Genomic DNA, 18,825 nt, shown 5'->3' on the forward strand with positions numbered 1-18,825 from the left:
ATGCAGCCATTATTATCATTATTCACTTTGTTGCTCAGATTTTCCCAGTGTGGCTATTGGGAGTGTTTTTAAGTTGGCTTCTGTGTCCTTTTGACTTGGGAAAGTAGGTTTTTGAAGAGGAAGAAAATGGGCACACATACTTAGGAAGAATCAGTGATTGAGGCAAGGTGAGTAGCATGTGAGAAGATATGAGGCCTAGGGAGAGAGAAAAGCAGGTCTGTGTGCCACAGAGGATCTGTGTTCTGTAGAGTTGGTGCTGAGTGAAGGTACGTCTCCTCAAGCTTTCACAGCAGTGGCAGCCATTGCTCCTTTGAGCTTGGTTTCTTCCTCAAGTTCTTTGGTTTTTCTTATTCCCAATGATGTCAGAGTTGTGATTATTTTCAGCTCATTTTTCCTGCTTTGTTCCCTTAATCTTTTTATCCATCTGGTTCTTCTACTTATGGATGTCTAGCTTTTTTTACTCTCATTTGTTATCTCCTGGTTGATTTCTCCTATACCTTAGTAATTATTGCCTTTTGTTTTACCTAGAACAATCTTATGGTTTTTTGTCAGTCTGCATTTAGGTATGCCTTTGTAGAACACTTTTCCCAATCTGACCTATCCCAATTTTCTTATTCTTTGTATAGACTGATTTTTAAGCTGCATAAGCTAATTGATGGTGTCTGTCTTTATGTTCTCTCAGCGTTCTTCAATCTTGTTTGTCATTCTCTATGAATTGGACTATGTCATATTTTGGCTATATAGAGCTTAGAAGAGTTTCTTCTAGTGCATTTAAATTATCTATGTAGAAAAAAAAATTAATGATATTTATTCTGTTGTCATTTATTTTTAAAGTTATAGCCAGAACTGAACAGTGTCCTTGTTTTGGTCTCAACTGCAGTGATGTGCTTTTTTTCTACCCAGAATCTTTTAAGTCTGTTGAGCCAGAAGAATCCAAACAAATGATGAGTTCATAGTATTGTTGCCAGAGTGTGACAGGAAAGGGGTCCCAGGATGAACCACACCTCAAGAGAAGGTTCTTGGATCTCATACAAGAAAGAATTCAGGGCAAGTCCACAGTGCAAAGTGAAAACAAGTTTATTAAGAAAGTAAAGGAATAAAAGAATGGCTACTCCATAGACAGAGCAGCACTGAGGGCTGCTGATTGCCCATTTTTATGGTTGTTTCTTGATGATATGCTAAACAAGGGGTGATGCCTCCCCTTTTTAGACCATACAGGGTAACTTCCTGATGTTGCCATGGCATTTGTAAACTGACATGCCACTGGTGGGAGTGTAGGTATAGCAGTGAGGATGACCAGAGGTCACTTTCCTGGCTATCTTGGTTTTGGTGGGATTTAACTGGCTTCTTTACTGCAACCTGTTTTATCAGCAAAGTCTTTATGACCTGTATCTTGTGCTGACTTCCTATCTCATCCTGTGACTTAGAATGGCTTAACCGTCTAGGAATGCAGCCCAGTAGGTAGGTTTCAGCCTCATTTTACCCAGCTCCTGTTTAAGATGCAGTTGCTCTGGTTCACACGCCTCTGACAAGAGGACTTAATGTACTTTGAAGAGATTATCATTTGCCCATACTTTATCAATATAGATTTTTAAAAGAATGAAAATTGATTTTAGTCAGTGTTTGCATGTCCATATGTATTCTATGCATTTCATGTTCTATCCTCAGCAGTGATGGAGCCAGTGAAAGGAACCAAGTTTCTTGTTTTGAGTCTAATTTTGCCTTTTTCAAGGGGCAGATGTTTTACATCGTATCTGTTTACTGTGGCAGTACAAAATATAGTTTTCACTTGCACATATGGACCTCATTGTGTGGTCCTTTGGCAGGAAAACGCACTCTGAAAAGTAATGGAGTTGTGCTATTTGTAGTATGGAAGTGCCTCAAATTTTGTCTTATACCAGTCACATAAAGAACTTAATTGTGCATAAAATTTGTTAAATAGCAGAAAGAGAAAAAGTTAGTGTTACTTTTATTGTCAGGATATGTATGTTTTTAAGTAATTTTGTTAAATGTTATTTTGATTATGCAATTTAAAACAATGAATACTCATACTTACCTGACTATATATATGGTTTTCACACATGCTGCTGATAGTTCTCATTACTTCTAGGTAACATAATAAAATCAGTGAAAATGGCACTTCATCATAAAATGCTGATACAATGTGTAAAAGTTTTTGGGTTATTTCCCAATAGAAGCTTTAGTAACATGGGACAGACATGAGAAAGATTGAATGTGTACCTATAATATTGACTAAATTGGTACTTCAATGAGGGTAAAATTCTTGTTTTGCACTGCATCCTCAGTTCACTTGTTTTGGCAGACAACTCTAAAGCAAGCCAATGTGTATTCCTTCCATGGAGTAGGAGGCTGGGAAGAAACTGAGATTATGTCTTAAACTAATCATTTGGGTCGTCTTGCCTTTAAGTTTCTAGATGTTAAATCTGATTTGACTTAACTTAAAGCCCCTTTGGGGATTTTGTTTGTTTTTTAGGGTGACGCAGACTTACGATGCAGGTGCATGTATCTACTTCTATTTTGCCTTTAACTACAGGGGAATTAGTGACCCACTGACCGTGTTTGAACAAACTGAGGTAATTTTGCATACCTGCATATAGCTTTTACAGCTATTGATTAATTTCAATAAATTTTACTGTCAATTTATGAGTTTTAATTTGAGTCTCTTTAATCACACATGGTTTGCTTAGCTGTTAACCCTTAGAAATGAAAAGCATATTTGTTTCCCTGACTTGTGTACTGAATTGTGAGTCTAAAATTAATGTACTGTACACCTAGTCTGTGATTCTTTGGTTGTTACAATACATGATAGCTGATTAAATTAAATAACAATTAGGAATTCATATGACTATATAGGAATCCTAGATCACTTTCACAGTGCACTCATTTCCACATGGTGGTGGTTGTTGAAGTCAGCAATGCCTTTGGTCTGTGTTGTTGTAATGTCATTCTAGATTTGTAATTTTTTTATATGCTACAGCTGTAAGTGGGTGCTTTGGGTTCATTAGCTAGCAGTTTCTATTACTTTCTTAAAGAGTGTCAAACTGTTTATTTTTATAAAGCTTTCTCTTTACAGCCAATATTTCTCATTATGAGTATGCCTAGAGTTAAACAGACTAGAGTGTGGAGGATCCTGTAGGAAGCTGAGGTTTCTTAAAAACTCAGGTGTCCTACTGTTTTAACTGCATTACACACCTGCTAAAGCAAATTTCAGTAGCACACTTTTAGACTGAAAGTATAGAAAAGGTTTGGTTGGCTTCCTCCTATGCCTCCTTTTTTTTTTTAGCAGCTTTTTTGAAGTACAATTCAAATACAGTAAGCTGTATACAGTGTGTACAGTTTTGACATATGTATACACCTGTGAAACCATCACCCCAATCAGAATAATATTAATCATTCCCAAAAGTCTGAGTACTTTTTTGTCACTTGAGCCTTTCACTGCTTCAGTGTTTGCCCTCTGGCTACCCAAATGTCCCTTCTGTACAGTACCACAGAGTGAAATTGTTCCTACTTTCTCAGTCCAAACTGCTGGTCTCTAAGTGCTACTGATCTCAAGTAGCTATTGCTTTATTTAAAGTAATTTGTTGGAGGATATAAATTCTTAGAGCAGGAGATGTCATATGTAGGATTCATTCGGAAAACCCTCAGTAATGAGGGTTTTTTGGAGATGAAGTCTCACTCTATTGCCCAGGCTGGAGTGCAGTGGCATGATCTCGGCTCACTGCAACCTCTGCCTCCCGGATTTAAGCGATTCTCCTGTCTCAGCCTCCTGAGTAGCTGGGATTACTTACAGGCATGCATGCACCACCATGCCGGGCCAATTTTTTGTATTTTTAGTAGAGATGGGGTTTCACCATGTTGGCCAGGCTGGTCTCAAACTCCTGACCTCAAGTGATCCACCCACCTTGGCCTCCCAAAGTGCTGGGATTACAGGCATGAGCCACCACACCCAGCCGAGGGTTCTTATCGATTACTTTGCAGTGGGATGTGGTCCGTCTGTCCCACCTGGGCCCTCTCCTACCCTGCCTAATTCCTGATGGTTTATACATACACACGTGAGTAATTCTGAGAGGCCCAAGGTACTACAGATATTTTACCTCGTAGCCATTTATATATTCACGAATCATTAGGAACTGAAGGCAATTCTGGTTTCTGTCATCCTTTTTTACACTGCTCTTTAGTCATTCTATATTTTGTTACAAGTGTTTATCTTTTCTTACCTGTCTGCTCTATAAAGAGCTTGGTTAGGATGTTACATATTAGGATAAAACGAGGTTTTTCTTTTCACTCTTAGGTATCCATAAGACTGACAAGTAATTTATCCCAAGTCATTGACCTAAGAAGTGTTCTGCATAAAGGCATTTGTGGTTGATTTCTAATAGGTTTAATAAAGACTCTAATAGCTTTATTATAATTCTGATGCCCACTATATGATATTAAGCAAATAATTTAACCTATCTAAGCCTTATTTTATCTGCGAAATGGGAGTAATTGTAGTTATTTCATAAAGCTATACTGAAAATAAATGAGATACTGCAGGCAAATTACTTGGAACTTTTCTGGTACACTTATAGGAGGCGGTCAGTAAATGTTAGTCACTTTGTTGGTATAATGAGATGTTCATTACTAAGTAGAACCTGACTGTACATTTACAACTTTGCATTTATTAGTATTATTAACAACTTAGTGTGCTGAATGGTCATTTTGTCTTTTTTTCCTAGAATCTCAAAATGATCTTTATAGAGATTGTGACTATTCACTAGAAAAAAATCTTACAAAGCTAGGCTACTTATTTAATTGCTTTTTAAACACATTTGACCAAAAGAGAGGAAAGTTAGGCTTCTAGTTTATTATTTAACCCAGGAAATGTGCCGCCTTTGGGATTGGGGTCTTTTTCTTTCACTGCAAAATGAAATCTAAGTAGCAACAATTTGTTGTGTTGTTTCCAAATACAGGCAGCTGCTAGAGAAGAAATCCTTGCTAATGGAGGGAGCCTGTCACATCACCATGGAGGTATTCTTTTTTGGGAGTAGAATTTCTAATATTCTTACTTTAAAAAATATTCAGTTCAGTAAAATGCTAGGGAGAGACATGATATGAATAATATGAGAGTACTTGAGATTTCTTTAAAGTTTCTATGTCTTTGAAATAGTTGTTTACTGAGGTAGGTAGTTAGGTTGCAGTAGTAGCCACGAGAAGCTTACTTTAACAAGCCTGCATAGAAATGGAGCCCAGCCAACCTTCTGAGGTCTCAGGGACCTCATGTAATCAGAGAATAGCTCAGCTTGCCTGGGAGGTACTTGACCATTAGGGCAAACGTTTTTAAAGGATGATGGGGAAGAAAACCTACATAAATGTTTTTCAGCCACTATTGGAATGTAGCTGGTCATCAGTTTTACAATATATTGAAGAGCTGTTTGTTCTGCCCGCCCAAAGCTCAGCAAATTAATCAAGACAGGATATGAGAAAAATCTTTTTTCAAGGTTTTAATGCTGTCTTGTTATTACTTGGTGGTCATTTTGGTAAGTATCAAGTGTTGTCAGAATTTATCACGTCACCAACAAAAATTATTACCAATATGTCTATCTTTGTTACTAGCATGCTTATGAAAATAATGAGGCGACCCTTTAAAACTTAAACAATGGCTATTCAGTTATTAAAATGGTAATTTTTGAGGTTATCCACTTGTTCTATAGAATAGAAATTTGTTCTTAATATATCCCTCAATATAATTTGATGCCTAGGAAAAGAGAAATGTGTAGATTTTTAAATAGCTTTTAGGAAACACAATGAGAATAACCACCTAATTTAAAAATTCAACTGCTCTTGACTCCTTATATCCTTTTTTTCCCCTGTTTAATTTTCATTCATAGCACTTATTATTATCTAATACGCTATATATTTGTACTTTTTAAAATTTTCTCTTCCTACTGAAAAGTGAGAATCCATGAGGACAGGAATTTTTGATTTGTTTGTTGCTATGTGGTAGCACCTAGAAGAGTGCTTAGCCCCAGTCAGCCCTCCATAGATTGATGCAGAATGAATGAAAGAATTCTGTTGGAAAAGGAGTGGACTGTGGAAGGTGTGTGTCCATTTAATATTCTTACAGCCAGGTCTGGAAAAGATTGCTCATGTTGATGAATAAAATAGCTCCCAACATCATTGTGTCAGTTTAATCTTTTGCTATACTTTTCTCTTAACCCCCACAAATAAATTTTTAACTTAGCCAATAGCATTGAAGATAATATGCTCTTCTCTCCTTTTTCTATTTATTATCCTTTCATTTGATGATGGTTCTCATGAATGCTAGCATAACAAAAATGGAAAAGGGAGGGAAATGAATATGAGAAACCTCTCAAGTGGAATTAAAAGCTTCCAATTACTCTAAAAGTCCAAACCTAATTTTGGAAATGTGAATGAGGAGTTACTTAAAGATACTTAGGTTTTAGCATCTTCCTTTAAATTTTTCAGAAAGCTATATACATTATTTTAAATAGTTTTTATTCTGTTTCAAAATGACACTGTATTAATATGCAAGGAACTTTAAAATATATATAAATATATCATGAATTATTCATTTGTTCTTTGTCTAAATTGATTACATGGGAGAGAGGAAGCAAAATGATTTAGCCATAATTACTTGTTTGAAGAAAAATTAAAATTTTCCCACCGTAGCCAACAAATTTGCCCTTTGGTATGTGTCAGCAGCCAACAGTGTACTTTTCTCTTTTAAAATGAAGAAATGTGGTTTCTGTGTTTATAATGGTAAATGATGGGGGAGAAGTGATTCTGCAAGAGCGTGAGAGCAGCTGAATCATATATATAACAAGGAACTAGAGGCTTAATTGTCTTTAGGTAGTTGTTTGTTAGATGAGCTGTTTCCTTAATTGTGAGATGATGTTCTCAGTTTACCCAATCTTTATACAGTGTCAGAAATTCTCTAGAAGTTGGAAATGACCAAATGACTGCATGCATTATAGAGGAAAACCAAACCAACAGTTTTTTCCTCGGCCAGTGACTCTGCTTCTTTAGAGTCTATGAGGAAATTCAGGTGCCTCCAATAATAGTGTCTGTTTTTAAGATGCAGAAAGTGTAATTTCGCAGAACTGCTGATTTTACTTATTCAGATATACCCCAGACACTGAGAGCTTCTTGGTAGGCTCTAACAGAGTCTGTGCAAACATACTTGAAATAATGTATTCATAAAGCTGTCATTACAGAAAAAAGGAAATATGCACAAATTTAAAATAATAGAATTAAACAACTCTGGTGCAAATCTATTTGAAACCTGGATTTCATTTGTGAGAGCTATGGTAATACTCCATTATAGTAATCAATTCACAGAAATAAAAGTTAATTAACAAATAGTTAGAAAATGTTAATTTATAAGATCATGTTTATTCAATTATTGATCACAAAGAAAATAATGTAAATAGCTTCTTCTCTTTTTTTTTTTTTTTTTTTTGATACCGAGTCTCACTTTATTGCCCAGGCTGGAGTGCAGTGGTGCCATCTCGGCTCACTGCAACTACTACCTCCCGGATTCAAGTGATTCTCATGCCTCAGCCTCCCTAGTAGCTGGGATTACAGGCATGTACCACCAAGTAAAAATACAAGAATTCTTGTATTTTCAGTAGAGACGGGATTTTACCACGTTGGCCAGGCTGATCTCGTACTCCTGACCTCAGATGATCCGCCCGTCTCGGCCTCCCAAAGTGCTTGTCATATTTTTTGATACAAAGTATGCTTAATACCTTTTAATGTTGTATAATCCGTTTTCCATATTATAAGTATTACCCATCTACTAGGCAATATGGTTTCAAAGAATGGCAGTCTTTCCCGTGAAGTGCCTTATAGTCCAGTAGAATAAAATATTACACCATTTCAAAAGCTACTGATGAAAACTGATGGGATTATATTATTGCTACTTTAAGGTAAGAGTATGCCCTTTTCTTTGAAAAGCATTCAAAAGATGACTTTAATAAACATGTAAATGCTATAGATGCTGAAACAGTGAAGAGAAAGGGGATAGAATAAAGGAAAATAACTAACATTTATAAAGCTGTAAATATTTGCCTAGGTGTTCCACATACTTAACCTCCTTTAATTCTGCTTAATGCAGTGGAATAGATATTATTCCTCTCTTTCACATGAAGATGCTAAGGTGCTGAATATAAAGTAACTGACCCAAAAATCAGTAATAATTGTTAGTGCCAGAATTTGAATTTGAATGCTTGTCCTCTTAAATAAAAGCCTAAAATGTCTGGAATTAGTAAAATCTAAAAAGACTGAAAATGACAGGCTTTGAGAAGAGACATGTAATTAATTTTTTAAAATGTATATGGGTTGGGTGCGGGGGCTTACACCTGTAATCCCAGCACTTTGGGAGGCTGAGGCAGGTGGATTGCTTAAGCTCAGGAGTTCGAGACCAGTTTGGGCAACATAGCAAGACCCCATCTCCACAAAAAGTACAAAACTTAGCTGGGCATGGTAGCGTGTACCTGTAATCCCAGCTACTCAGGAGGCTGAGGTAGGAGGATTGCTTGCCCCTGAGAGGTTGAGGTTGCAGTGAGCCGTGATTGCATCATTGCACTCCAGCCTGGGTGACAGAGCAAGTCCCTGTCTCAATAAATCAATAAAAGGAAAATAAATATTATATATTACTATTTTTCTTTTAAAATATAAAATCTGTTTCTTTAATGTTGACATTGAGTTAATTACTTGCCCTGCTTTAGATGAAGCAGATGAACAGAAGTGAATTAAAATTTTAATTTCCTCATCATAGATATTTCTATTGTTTTCTCAGTTCTTTTCCATAAGTCAAATTTACTTTCTGGTTGCTTTTATACTTCCTGATTGTAGGTTCCTAACATGTCAACAGTATCAGGTAATAAAACAAATGGTGGTCATATCATGTTGCATTAAAGTTATGTGTATAAGTTATGTGCATTTTTCAGGTTCTAGGTTTATAGGCCTTCTTTAATTGAAGACTCCCAATTTGGTGAAATGATTTATTTTTAGAAATTATTGGCTTGAAGTTGAATCTAGCAAGGTTTGATGGCATATTAATTTATTTAGAGGTTTTCCCTCATTTAAATAGAAATCTTTTAGGGCTATCCTATTTCTTGTATTTTTATTTTCTATGTGGTCAAAATATGACTGCATGGAAACAGACTCTGAACTACCTGGTTTTCTCTAGTGCTTAGAAAAAGAAACTTGGTAAGTCTGAATACAAAACATACTTTAGGTATGTTGATAGAATGAAGATGCTTTCCCTTTTCTAGTTTTTTCTCTTCTAAATTGCTAAATATTGGAGTCTTCCAGGGCTCAGCCCTCAGACCTTCATTTCTCTATGCTCACTCATTTATTTGGTGATTATCTCAGTTTCATAATTTAGAAGACCATCTATATGCTGATAACTCCCAGATACCAAAAGATATCACCTCTACACCACTACGCTAGTTCCATCACTATTTTCTACAGTAGCCTCCTAACTGGTCTTTCTTCCACTCTGCTCCTGTATTCTCATTTCTCTTGCTGCTTGATTAATCTGTTAAAAACATCAGTGGTTTCTTCTCACATTCAGAACAAAATGAAAACTCCTTATCATGTTTTCCATAATGGTTGAACTAGTTTACAATCCCACCAACAGTGTAAAAGTGTTCCTGTTTCTCTACATCCTCTCCAGCACCTGTTGTTTCCTGACTTTTTAATGATTGCCAGTCTAACTGGTGTGAGATGGTATCTCATTGTGGTTTTGATTTGCATTTCTCTGACGGCCAGTGATGATGAGCATTTTTTCATGTGTCTGTTGGCTGTATGAATGTCTTCTTTTGAGAAATGTCTGTTCATATCCTTCACCCACTTTTTGATGGGGTTGTTTTTTTCTTGTAAATTTGTTTGAGTTCTTTGTAGGTTCTGGATATTAGCCCTTTGTCAGATGAGTAGATTGCAAAAATTTTCTCCCATTCTGTAGGTTGCCTGTTCACTCTAATGGCAGTTTCTTTTGCTGTGCAGAAGCTTTTTAGTTTAATTAGATCCCATTTGTCAATTTTGGCTTTTGCTGCCGTTGCTTTTGGTGTTTTAGACATGAAGTCTTTGCCCATGCCTATGTCCTTAATGGTACTACCTAGGTTTTCTTCTAGGGTTTTTATGGTATTAGGTCTAACATTTAAGTCTCTAATCAATCTTGAATTAATTTTCATATAAGGAGTAAGGAAAGGATCCAGTTTCAGCTTTCTACTTATGGCTAGCCAATTTTCCCAGCAGCATTTATTTAATAGGGAATCCTTTCCCCATTTCTTGTTTTTGTCAGGTTTGTCAAAGATCAGATGGCTGTAGATGTGTGGTATTATTTCTGAGGACTCTGTTCGGTTCCTTTGGTCTGTATCTCTGTTTTGGTACCAGTACCATGCTGTTTTGGTTACTGTAGCCTTGTAGTATAGTTTGAAGTCAGGTAGCGTGATGCATCTAGAACTAGATGTACCATATGACCCAGCCATCCCATTACTGGGTATATACCCAAAGGATTATAAATCATGCTGCTATAAAGACACATGCACATGTATGTTTATTGCGGCACGATTCACAATAGCAAAGACTTGGAATCAACCCAAATGTCCATCAGTGACAGACTGGATTAAGAAAATGTGGCACATATACACCATGGAATACTATGCAGCCATAAAAAAGGATGAGTTTGTGTCCTTTGTAGGGACATGGATGCAGCTGGAAACCATCATTCTTAGCAAACTATCGCAAGAACAGAAAACCAAACACCGCATGTTCTCACTCATAGGTGGGAACTGAACAATGAGATCACTTGGACTCGGGAAGGGGAACATCACACACCGGGGCCTATCATGGGGAGGGGGGAGGGGGGAGGGATTGCATTGGGAGTTGTACCTGATGTAAATGACGAGTTGAGGGGTGCTGACGAGTTCATGGGTGCAGCACACCAACATGGCACAAGTATACATATGTAACAAACCTGCACGTTATGCACATGTACCCTAGAACTTAAAGTATAATAATAATAAATAAATAAATAAATAAATAAAACTCCGTATCATGACCTTCAAGGATATACATTGTATATCCTTCTCTCTGTCCTCATCTTTGATTACTTTGTACCTCTAGCAGCATTGGCCTTCTTGCTATTCCTCAGACATACTAGTCCCTTTTCCCATTCAAGGCCTTTGCTGTTTGTTCCCTCTTTTTCTAATGTTCTTTTTTTTTTTGTCCTCTCCTTCAGATGTTTGCATGGCTCACCTTCTACCATTGTTTAGGTCTCTAATAAAAATGTCACCGTCTTAGAAGGATCTTCCCTGTCCTCTTGTGTAGCTTCTGTATTCCCCATTTGAATTAAATTCATTGAGGTTAATGACTTTATCTTGTTTGTCACTGTATTTCTCACTCCCTATGGCTGCTCTACATAGTTCACCATCATAGATGCTCAATGAATATGTTAAATGAGTGAATAAGTGCATGCCCAAATAAATGCTCGCAGAATTTGAACAGTTTTGCAAATTCTCAAATAGCTCTGAATCTTGCATATTAATCCTTTTTTTTTTCTTTTCTTTTTTTTTTTTTTTTTGAGACAGAGTTTCGTTCTTGTTGCCCAGGCTGGAGTGCAATGGCTGGATCTCGGCTCACTGCAACCTCTGCCTCCCAGGTTCAAGCTATTCTCCTGCCTCAGCCTCCTGAGCAGCTGGGATTACAGGCTCCCGCCACCACACCCAGCTAATTTTTTGTATTTTTAGTAGAGTCGGGGTTTCACCATGTTGGCCAGGCTGGTCTTAAACTCCTGACCTCAGGTGATCCCCCTGCCTTGGCCTCCCAAAGTGCTGGAATTACAGGCGTGTGCCACCACGCCCAGCCGCATATTATTCTTTTATATTAGAACAGCAGTAGTTGGCTGTGGCTCACACCTGCATTCCAAACACTTGGGGAGGCCCAGGCAGGAGGATTGCTTGAGCCCAGGAGTTTGAGACAGTCTGCGCAACATAGCAAGACTACAAAAACTAAAAAAAAAAAACTAGCTCACTCTGGTGGCATATGCCTATAGTCCTAACTACTTGGGAAGCTGGGGAAGGAAGATGGCTTGAGCCTGGGAGGTTAAGGTTGCGGTGAGCTGTCATCACACCACTCCTCTCAGCGTGGGTGATAGAGAGTAAGATCCTGTCTCTTAAAAAAAGAAAAAGAAAAAAGACAATAGTCTCATAGTTAATGTAGCTTAACATTTGGTAACTGGCCTAAATATTGAATAGAGGGTCATATTTAGTCATAGAAAGGCTCAGCTTATTCTCTAATATTTCTGGGAAAGTATATTAGCAGAGTGAGTTATTCATTGGAGAAGTAGGGTAAAATAATGTGCATTTTTCTGCAACTCCATACCACCAACCATTTAGTGTTCTTCCATAGATGCATTAAGTATGTAAGGTTTCATTCAAACCTTTTGTCTTAAAACCAATAAAAATTTGAGTAGCTGAACAACAGAGGGGAAAGAATGTAGGCTCTGGAATCAAATCTATATTGGATTCCTGGTTTTGCATTTAACTGTGTGACCTTAGGAAAATAATTTCTCTGACTTACACTTTCCTCACCTGCAAAATGGGAATAATGGTACCTGTCTCATATGTTTATTGTAAGACTTAACATGATAATGTATGTAAAACATCTAAATGCCTTACATTTAGTAGGTGCTTAAAAAACAATAGTTTTTTGTGTTTGTTTGTTTTTAATAATAGCAGTAAACAGCACCAGGTGGCACTCTGTTGGCACTCTTGCCTTAACCATTAAAAAAAGGATTACAGTGTATTTGAGAAAGAGCCATACATTCAAGGGATATGATTCAACAATAGTTTTAAAACTTCATTTATAAACTACAGTTGATCTCACTCTATAGGAAAGTTTCTTACAATCAGCATGAAAGAAAAATAAATTTCCTTCACAGTATTGGCTATGAAATTTGCTATCGAAGAATGTTATTTTCATAATAGCTTTTCTGTTTATAGGTAATCATGTAATTTGTATATTTCAAATGCTTGCTGCTATTCAGTATAATTTCATAAAGCAGAAATCTTTTCAACATAAATTTTAAATAATGTTTTTAGTTGCCTTGCTAAACTTATTTAATACTAGAGCTTTTGAGAGATCACTTATTTTTATGTATAGAAAATATTTTTCTTGATTTGCACCCTGAACTTAAAACTCAAGTTGAACTCATAGTAGCGTCTTTATTTACTGACCTTCAGGCAGTGTCATGACACTTTCAGTACCATTTTTGAGTTCCAGAGTAAAAGGGCCAGGGGTTGGGAGAATATTGATGCAATTTCTCTTAGAGGGTTTGGCCTGTAATTGTGATTAATAACAGTTGCTTTCACTATCTGGAAACAGACAGGCTGGTTTGTCTGCCTACAATCATGCTGTGATAAATGGAGCTATTTTAACTCTGGTTTTGTGTATCAGAGAAAACAGATGTAGTCTGGAACTGGAGGCTATAGGAAATATAAAGCCTACTTAACTTAATCTTCATAGTGCTTGTTTTTGTAACTGACGAGCTGGTCAGTTTAAATAGCAAAGTTTATGTCAGCCATGTATGTAATTTCAATTTATGACTTAAGTTTTTAAGTTGTTCATTTGCTAAAATTATACCTAAGTCCTTGTCAGGAAGTTAAAAACCTTGATTAAGTATAACCAGTCCTAGTTTAAATATTGATTTTTTTTTTACCTAACCAAAATTATTCCGTATTATAATTATAGGGCAGCTGCTGTTACCTTTTTTTCGTAGTCTTACCAGAATCTAATAGTATTAGAAACTTTAAAAGTAAAAGGAAACTACTCAAAGAAGCTGAGCAAAAAAATCAGGTTTGGGGCCATTTGTTAATTTGTAGTGTGAAATAAAAGGCATATAGATTGGAAAGAAGGAAGTATAACTATCCCTATTTGTAGGTGCCATTATTGACTATATAGAAAATCCCAAAGAATGTACAAAAACAGAGTCAGCAAGATTTCAAGATACAAGATCACACACAAAAATCAGTTACATTTCTAAATACTAACAATAAACATATAGAAACCAAATCTAAAATATAATACCACTTATAGTTGTTCCAAAGAAAATGAAATAGGCATAAATCTAGCAAAATATATACAGAATTTGTATTCTGAAAATTACAGAATCTTGATGAAAGAAATCAAAGAAGGCCTAAATAAATGAAGAGACATACAGTATTCATAGTTTGGTAGAAAACTGTACATAGTAAAGCTGTCAGTTCTTTATAAATTGATCTATCTGGTTAGTGCATTTTCTGTCAAAATTTCAGCAAGATGTTTAATAGATATAGAAAATGTTATTCTAAAAATTATATGGTAAGGAGAAGGAGCTAGACAGCTAAAACAAATCTGAGAAAATGAATAAAGTGAGAACAGTCAATCTACCTTATTTCAAGACTTATTATATAGTTACAGTAGTCAAGACTGTGCGTTATTGGAGGAGGACACATAGATCAGGGGAACAGAAAAGAGAACCCAGAAATAGAGCACACAAACATGCCAAGATGAGTTTGACAAAAGTACGAAAGCAATCTAGTGGAGGAAGCATAGCTTTTTCAACAAATAGTACTGGTGGGAAGAAAAGAACTCTGACCTAAATCTCATACCTATACAAAAATTTAACTCAAAATGGATAATGAACTTAAAAGTAAAACAACACTATAAAACCTTTAGAAAAATGCATGGAATATCTTCAGGATCTAGAGCCGGGCAAAGAATTCTTAGACTGGACACTAAAAGTATAATTTATAAAAAATTGATAAACTGGATTTTATCAGAATTAGAAACATTTGCTCTGTGAAGGACTGTGTTAGGATGAAAAGATAGGTTATAGAGGAGGAGAAAATATGTGCAAACCCTATATCCAAGAAAAGACATATCTATTATGTATAAATAATTTTCAGAGCTCATTAGTAAAAAGCAAATGCTTTAATTAGAAAATAGGCAAGAGACATGAAGAAAAATTTCACTGAAGAAGATATACAGATGGCACATAATCACATGAAAAGATGTTCAACATTGTTAGCTATTAGGGAAATGAAAGTTGAAGCCACAGGAGATATCACTACACACCTATCAGAATGGCTAAAATAAAAAAAAAAAATAGTGACAATATCAAATTCTGCCAATGATGCAGAGAAACTGAATCACTCATACATTGCTCGGGGGAATGTAAAGTGGTACAGCCATTCTGGAAAACAGTTTGGCAGTTTCTTTTAAAACCAAACATGTAATCACCACTCAACCCAGCAAATGCACATTTGAGCATTTGTACCAGAGAAGTGAAAACTTACGTTCACATAAAAACATGAACATAAATATTCATAGCGGCTTTATTCATAATAGCATAATGGACCCAAACCGGAAACAGCCCAGATGTCCTTCAGCTGATGAATGGCTAAACATACTGTGGTACATCCATACCATTGAATACTACTCTGCAATAAATAAAAAAGAATGAACTATCAATACATGCAACAACTTGGAATAACTCTCCAGGGAATTATGTTAAGTGAATAAAAGCCATCCCCAAAGGTTACATACTGCATGGTTCTACTTCTATGACATGTTTGAAATGACAAAATCTTAAAAGTAAAAAAAAAAAAATTAGTGATTTCCAAAAGTCGAGGCTGGAGAGGGTGTGACTGTAAACAGACAGCACAGGGATCCTTGTTATGATAGAACTGTTCTTGACTATATCAATGTCAATGTCTTATTCCTTTGATAGCTACCAGATGAGTTTAGCCTTTCCAACATTAAATCTTTATCATATTACCATAAGATAGAAAATTTGTTTTACCTTTTAATTTTTTCAGTTTCTTTGGCCTTTTCTAACAAAACTTATATGTTGATTATACTATTTTTCCATTGAAGCAATGTAGTTAGAGTGTAAGAACATACTGTGGAAACCAACTTAATCCATAATTTAACTCAACATTAAACTATTAATATTGCAGCTATAGCACAGGTTAAACAGATTTGAGAGCTGACAGAGGAAATCTGTAGCAAGAAGGTACTGATCCCTGCTCGCCACCTCACCAACCGCCCACCCCTATGTGACTACAGGGGCCAAGCCCAAGACAAAAGGGCCAGGGACAACATTGTGTTTGCTGTCTCTTACCACATGCTATACCTTTAGTAGCTTCTAGCCTCAGATGTATCACCAGGAGAGTGAATATAGGTGGCTTGAATAATATCACTTAGCTTCGGATCTCTAAAGAGAACTTTTTCTCTTTGACAATTTTATGTCTATAACTTATAAGTAATATGTTTGTTAGTCGGAGAATGCCTGTATTACATTATTACATTGTTACAGAATACTTTTTATAGTTGGTTTCATGTGATTAGCAAACAGTTAATCGTGGGAAGAGGTTGGGTGTCCCTCTAGCACTACTACGTAATCCAGCAGTAGTTTGGTCAGATTAAATTAAATATTGAAATACAAAGTCAATGCTCAGATCACTCATATAAGCAACTAAGTCTAGATTTTCTTCTTAAAATCTGACCTATAGAATAGTGCTAAAGAGATATCCAGGATACTCAAACTAGAACTTTCAAAATATAGTTGTTATAATGGTCAGATGCTTTTTGCTTTGGCTGAAGTCTACTTCTGAGCTTCACCTTCAATAATCTTCTAAATGTATGGCCCATTTCATAATTTGTTCTTTTTAGTAAGTCTATAATAAATCTTTTTGACTTATAATCAAATGTATGTTTCAAAAAATTAAAATTTAACTAGAGACTTCTGTGACCAGCAGACGCTGGATTTATCCCTTATAGGTTAGGACTGTTTGGTAGTTTCTGCTAAATCTTCAATCCCTTAAGCCTCAAAAGTAGTTCCAGATAATTTTTGGTGGCCATATTGGCCTCCATGTCCACATTTTCCATTTACATCATTTTACCTCTCATACCTTGAGTACATGCCTGTTCATTCATTTATGCTGTTGATCATACCACAACTTCTTGCATTCTTTCTTGAATCTCTTAGCATCCAGGGGAATAGTGAGCCTATAATTTGAAAAACTATACTTGAAAGCTTCCATATTCTCTGTTCCAAAAGCAAAGTTTTAAAAATGTACTATGTGTTGTGGAAGAACACACACAACTTGTTTTATCCAGGCTCTATATATATTATTAGAAATTGAATTGTAAAAAAGTGAACTCCATTTTTAATTTAGGCAGAACCCCCCCCCCTCCGTCCCCACTTAGTTTTCTTTCTTTTCTTTTTTGTTTCTTTTTGTGTGTGTGTGAACTATGGGGCCTCACTCTGTCACCTGGGCTAGAATGCAGTGGCATGATCTTGACTCACTGCAGCCTCAAACTTCTGGGCTCAAGTTCTCTTGCCTCAATCTCCTGAGTAGCTGAGACTGCAGATGCATGCCGCCACATCCAGCTTATTTTTTATTTTTTTTATTTTTATTTTTTTTAGAGATGGGATCTCACTATGTTACCCAGGCTGGTCTTGAACTCCTGGGCTCAAATGGTCTTCCCACCTCAGCCTCCCAAAACATTGGGACTACAAGCATGAGTCACTGTGCCTGGCCTAGTTTTCTGTAATATTCAGTATTTGACCCATCTTTTTTATGTCTTATAAAATACATCTAAATACTTAAGTACTTAAGGAATCATATATTTAGAATAATAGAGAATTATGGAATGCAAGGTACTTGTTTTCAGAGATGGTGATCCTGGCTTTTTGTAGCTCTGGTGTTGACTCTTAGGCTAGATTTATACTTCTAGAGCATCAGAAGTCAAAGGAATATGTTGGGTCAGTAGCTATGAATACCCCACATCAGATGATTCAGGTCTAAAAAAGAAGAATAGGCTTTATGTGGTATGTGTACACATGCCTTTCAGTAGATAACTATCCCATAAAGGTACACTGAAATAGTTTTAGGCCACCTGTTATTTGCTGTCTTTAGTCATTCATTTTCCCTTCCTTTAATATGGCATGTCACATAAGGGACAGAGTATAATTTCTTCCCTTTCTGAAAATGAGTTTTACAGGTGCTTAATAAGGAACTGCTGTATAGTTGTATACCCATGTATGTTACATGGATATAGATCAGTATAGTCAGCTAATTTCCGAATGCCTAACAGTACAACTAAGAATTGTACAAAGGGCATTATTAGTGGTGGTGTTTAGCTCTGGAATAAAAATCTTGTACTTTGAAGTGTGTTTCTTCAAGATTAGGGCCTGTGGTGTTTGTTGTTTTATTGATCCATGTGAGGTAGCTACATAAGGTGCTCCAGAATCTCAAGAAGACTCCAATAATTGTCTTGTTGTTAAGGCATATTGAACGCTTTTGTTTGTGTTTTCTGTCTGTGTACGTATCCTGTGAAGTAGTTAACTTAAATTGTTAAACAAAGCCAAAGATTTCTAGTACCTTTAATTGCGTAAACCAAGGTTTCTGACCCCATTTCAAATTCTGTTATCAGTGGCAGAAGAAGCGCCAGACCTCTGCCATGAAGGGGTTAAATGCTCTTATCAAATGTGTTTATGAGGGGCCACAGCTTTGTTGGCTGTACTGGCCACCTTTTTTTTTTTTTTTTTTTACTTTCTACTTCACTAATCAAATGTATATTAGATTGATTATTGTAAAAGTGTAAACCATAGAAAATTTGACAAGATAGATGTGTAAATTATCCTTCTGACAGAACTAATGATGCACTCCAAGCACCTTCTGCTTTCCAGCGCTTGGTGAGTGACTTCATTAAATATGCAATGGCTGTTGGGTGGCTTCTCAGACG

General features: G+C 36.2%; 1 protein-coding gene across 6 annotated transcripts in view; it reads left to right on the forward strand.

Annotated features, from left to right (window-relative positions):
• AGPS (alkylglycerone phosphate synthase) overlaps positions 1 to 18,825 on the forward strand; it is a 160,850-nt gene that overhangs the window by 134,321 nt on the left and 7,704 nt on the right. For all 6 annotated transcript variants that reach the window (XM_077957233.1, XM_015110421.3, XM_077957232.1 and 3 more), the window contains 2 exons: positions 2,495 to 2,594; positions 4,974 to 5,031. In XM_077957233.1, coding sequence (XP_077813359.1) covers positions 2,495 to 2,594; positions 4,974 to 5,031 — 158 coding nt within the window. The remainder of the gene's footprint in view (positions 1 to 2,494; positions 2,595 to 4,973; positions 5,032 to 18,825) is intronic.

This window comes from Macaca mulatta, chromosome 12, assembly GCF_049350105.2.
Source record: "Macaca mulatta isolate MMU2019108-1 chromosome 12, T2T-MMU8v2.0, whole genome shotgun sequence".
Classification (NCBI taxonomy): domain Eukaryota; kingdom Metazoa; phylum Chordata; class Mammalia; order Primates; family Cercopithecidae; genus Macaca; species Macaca mulatta.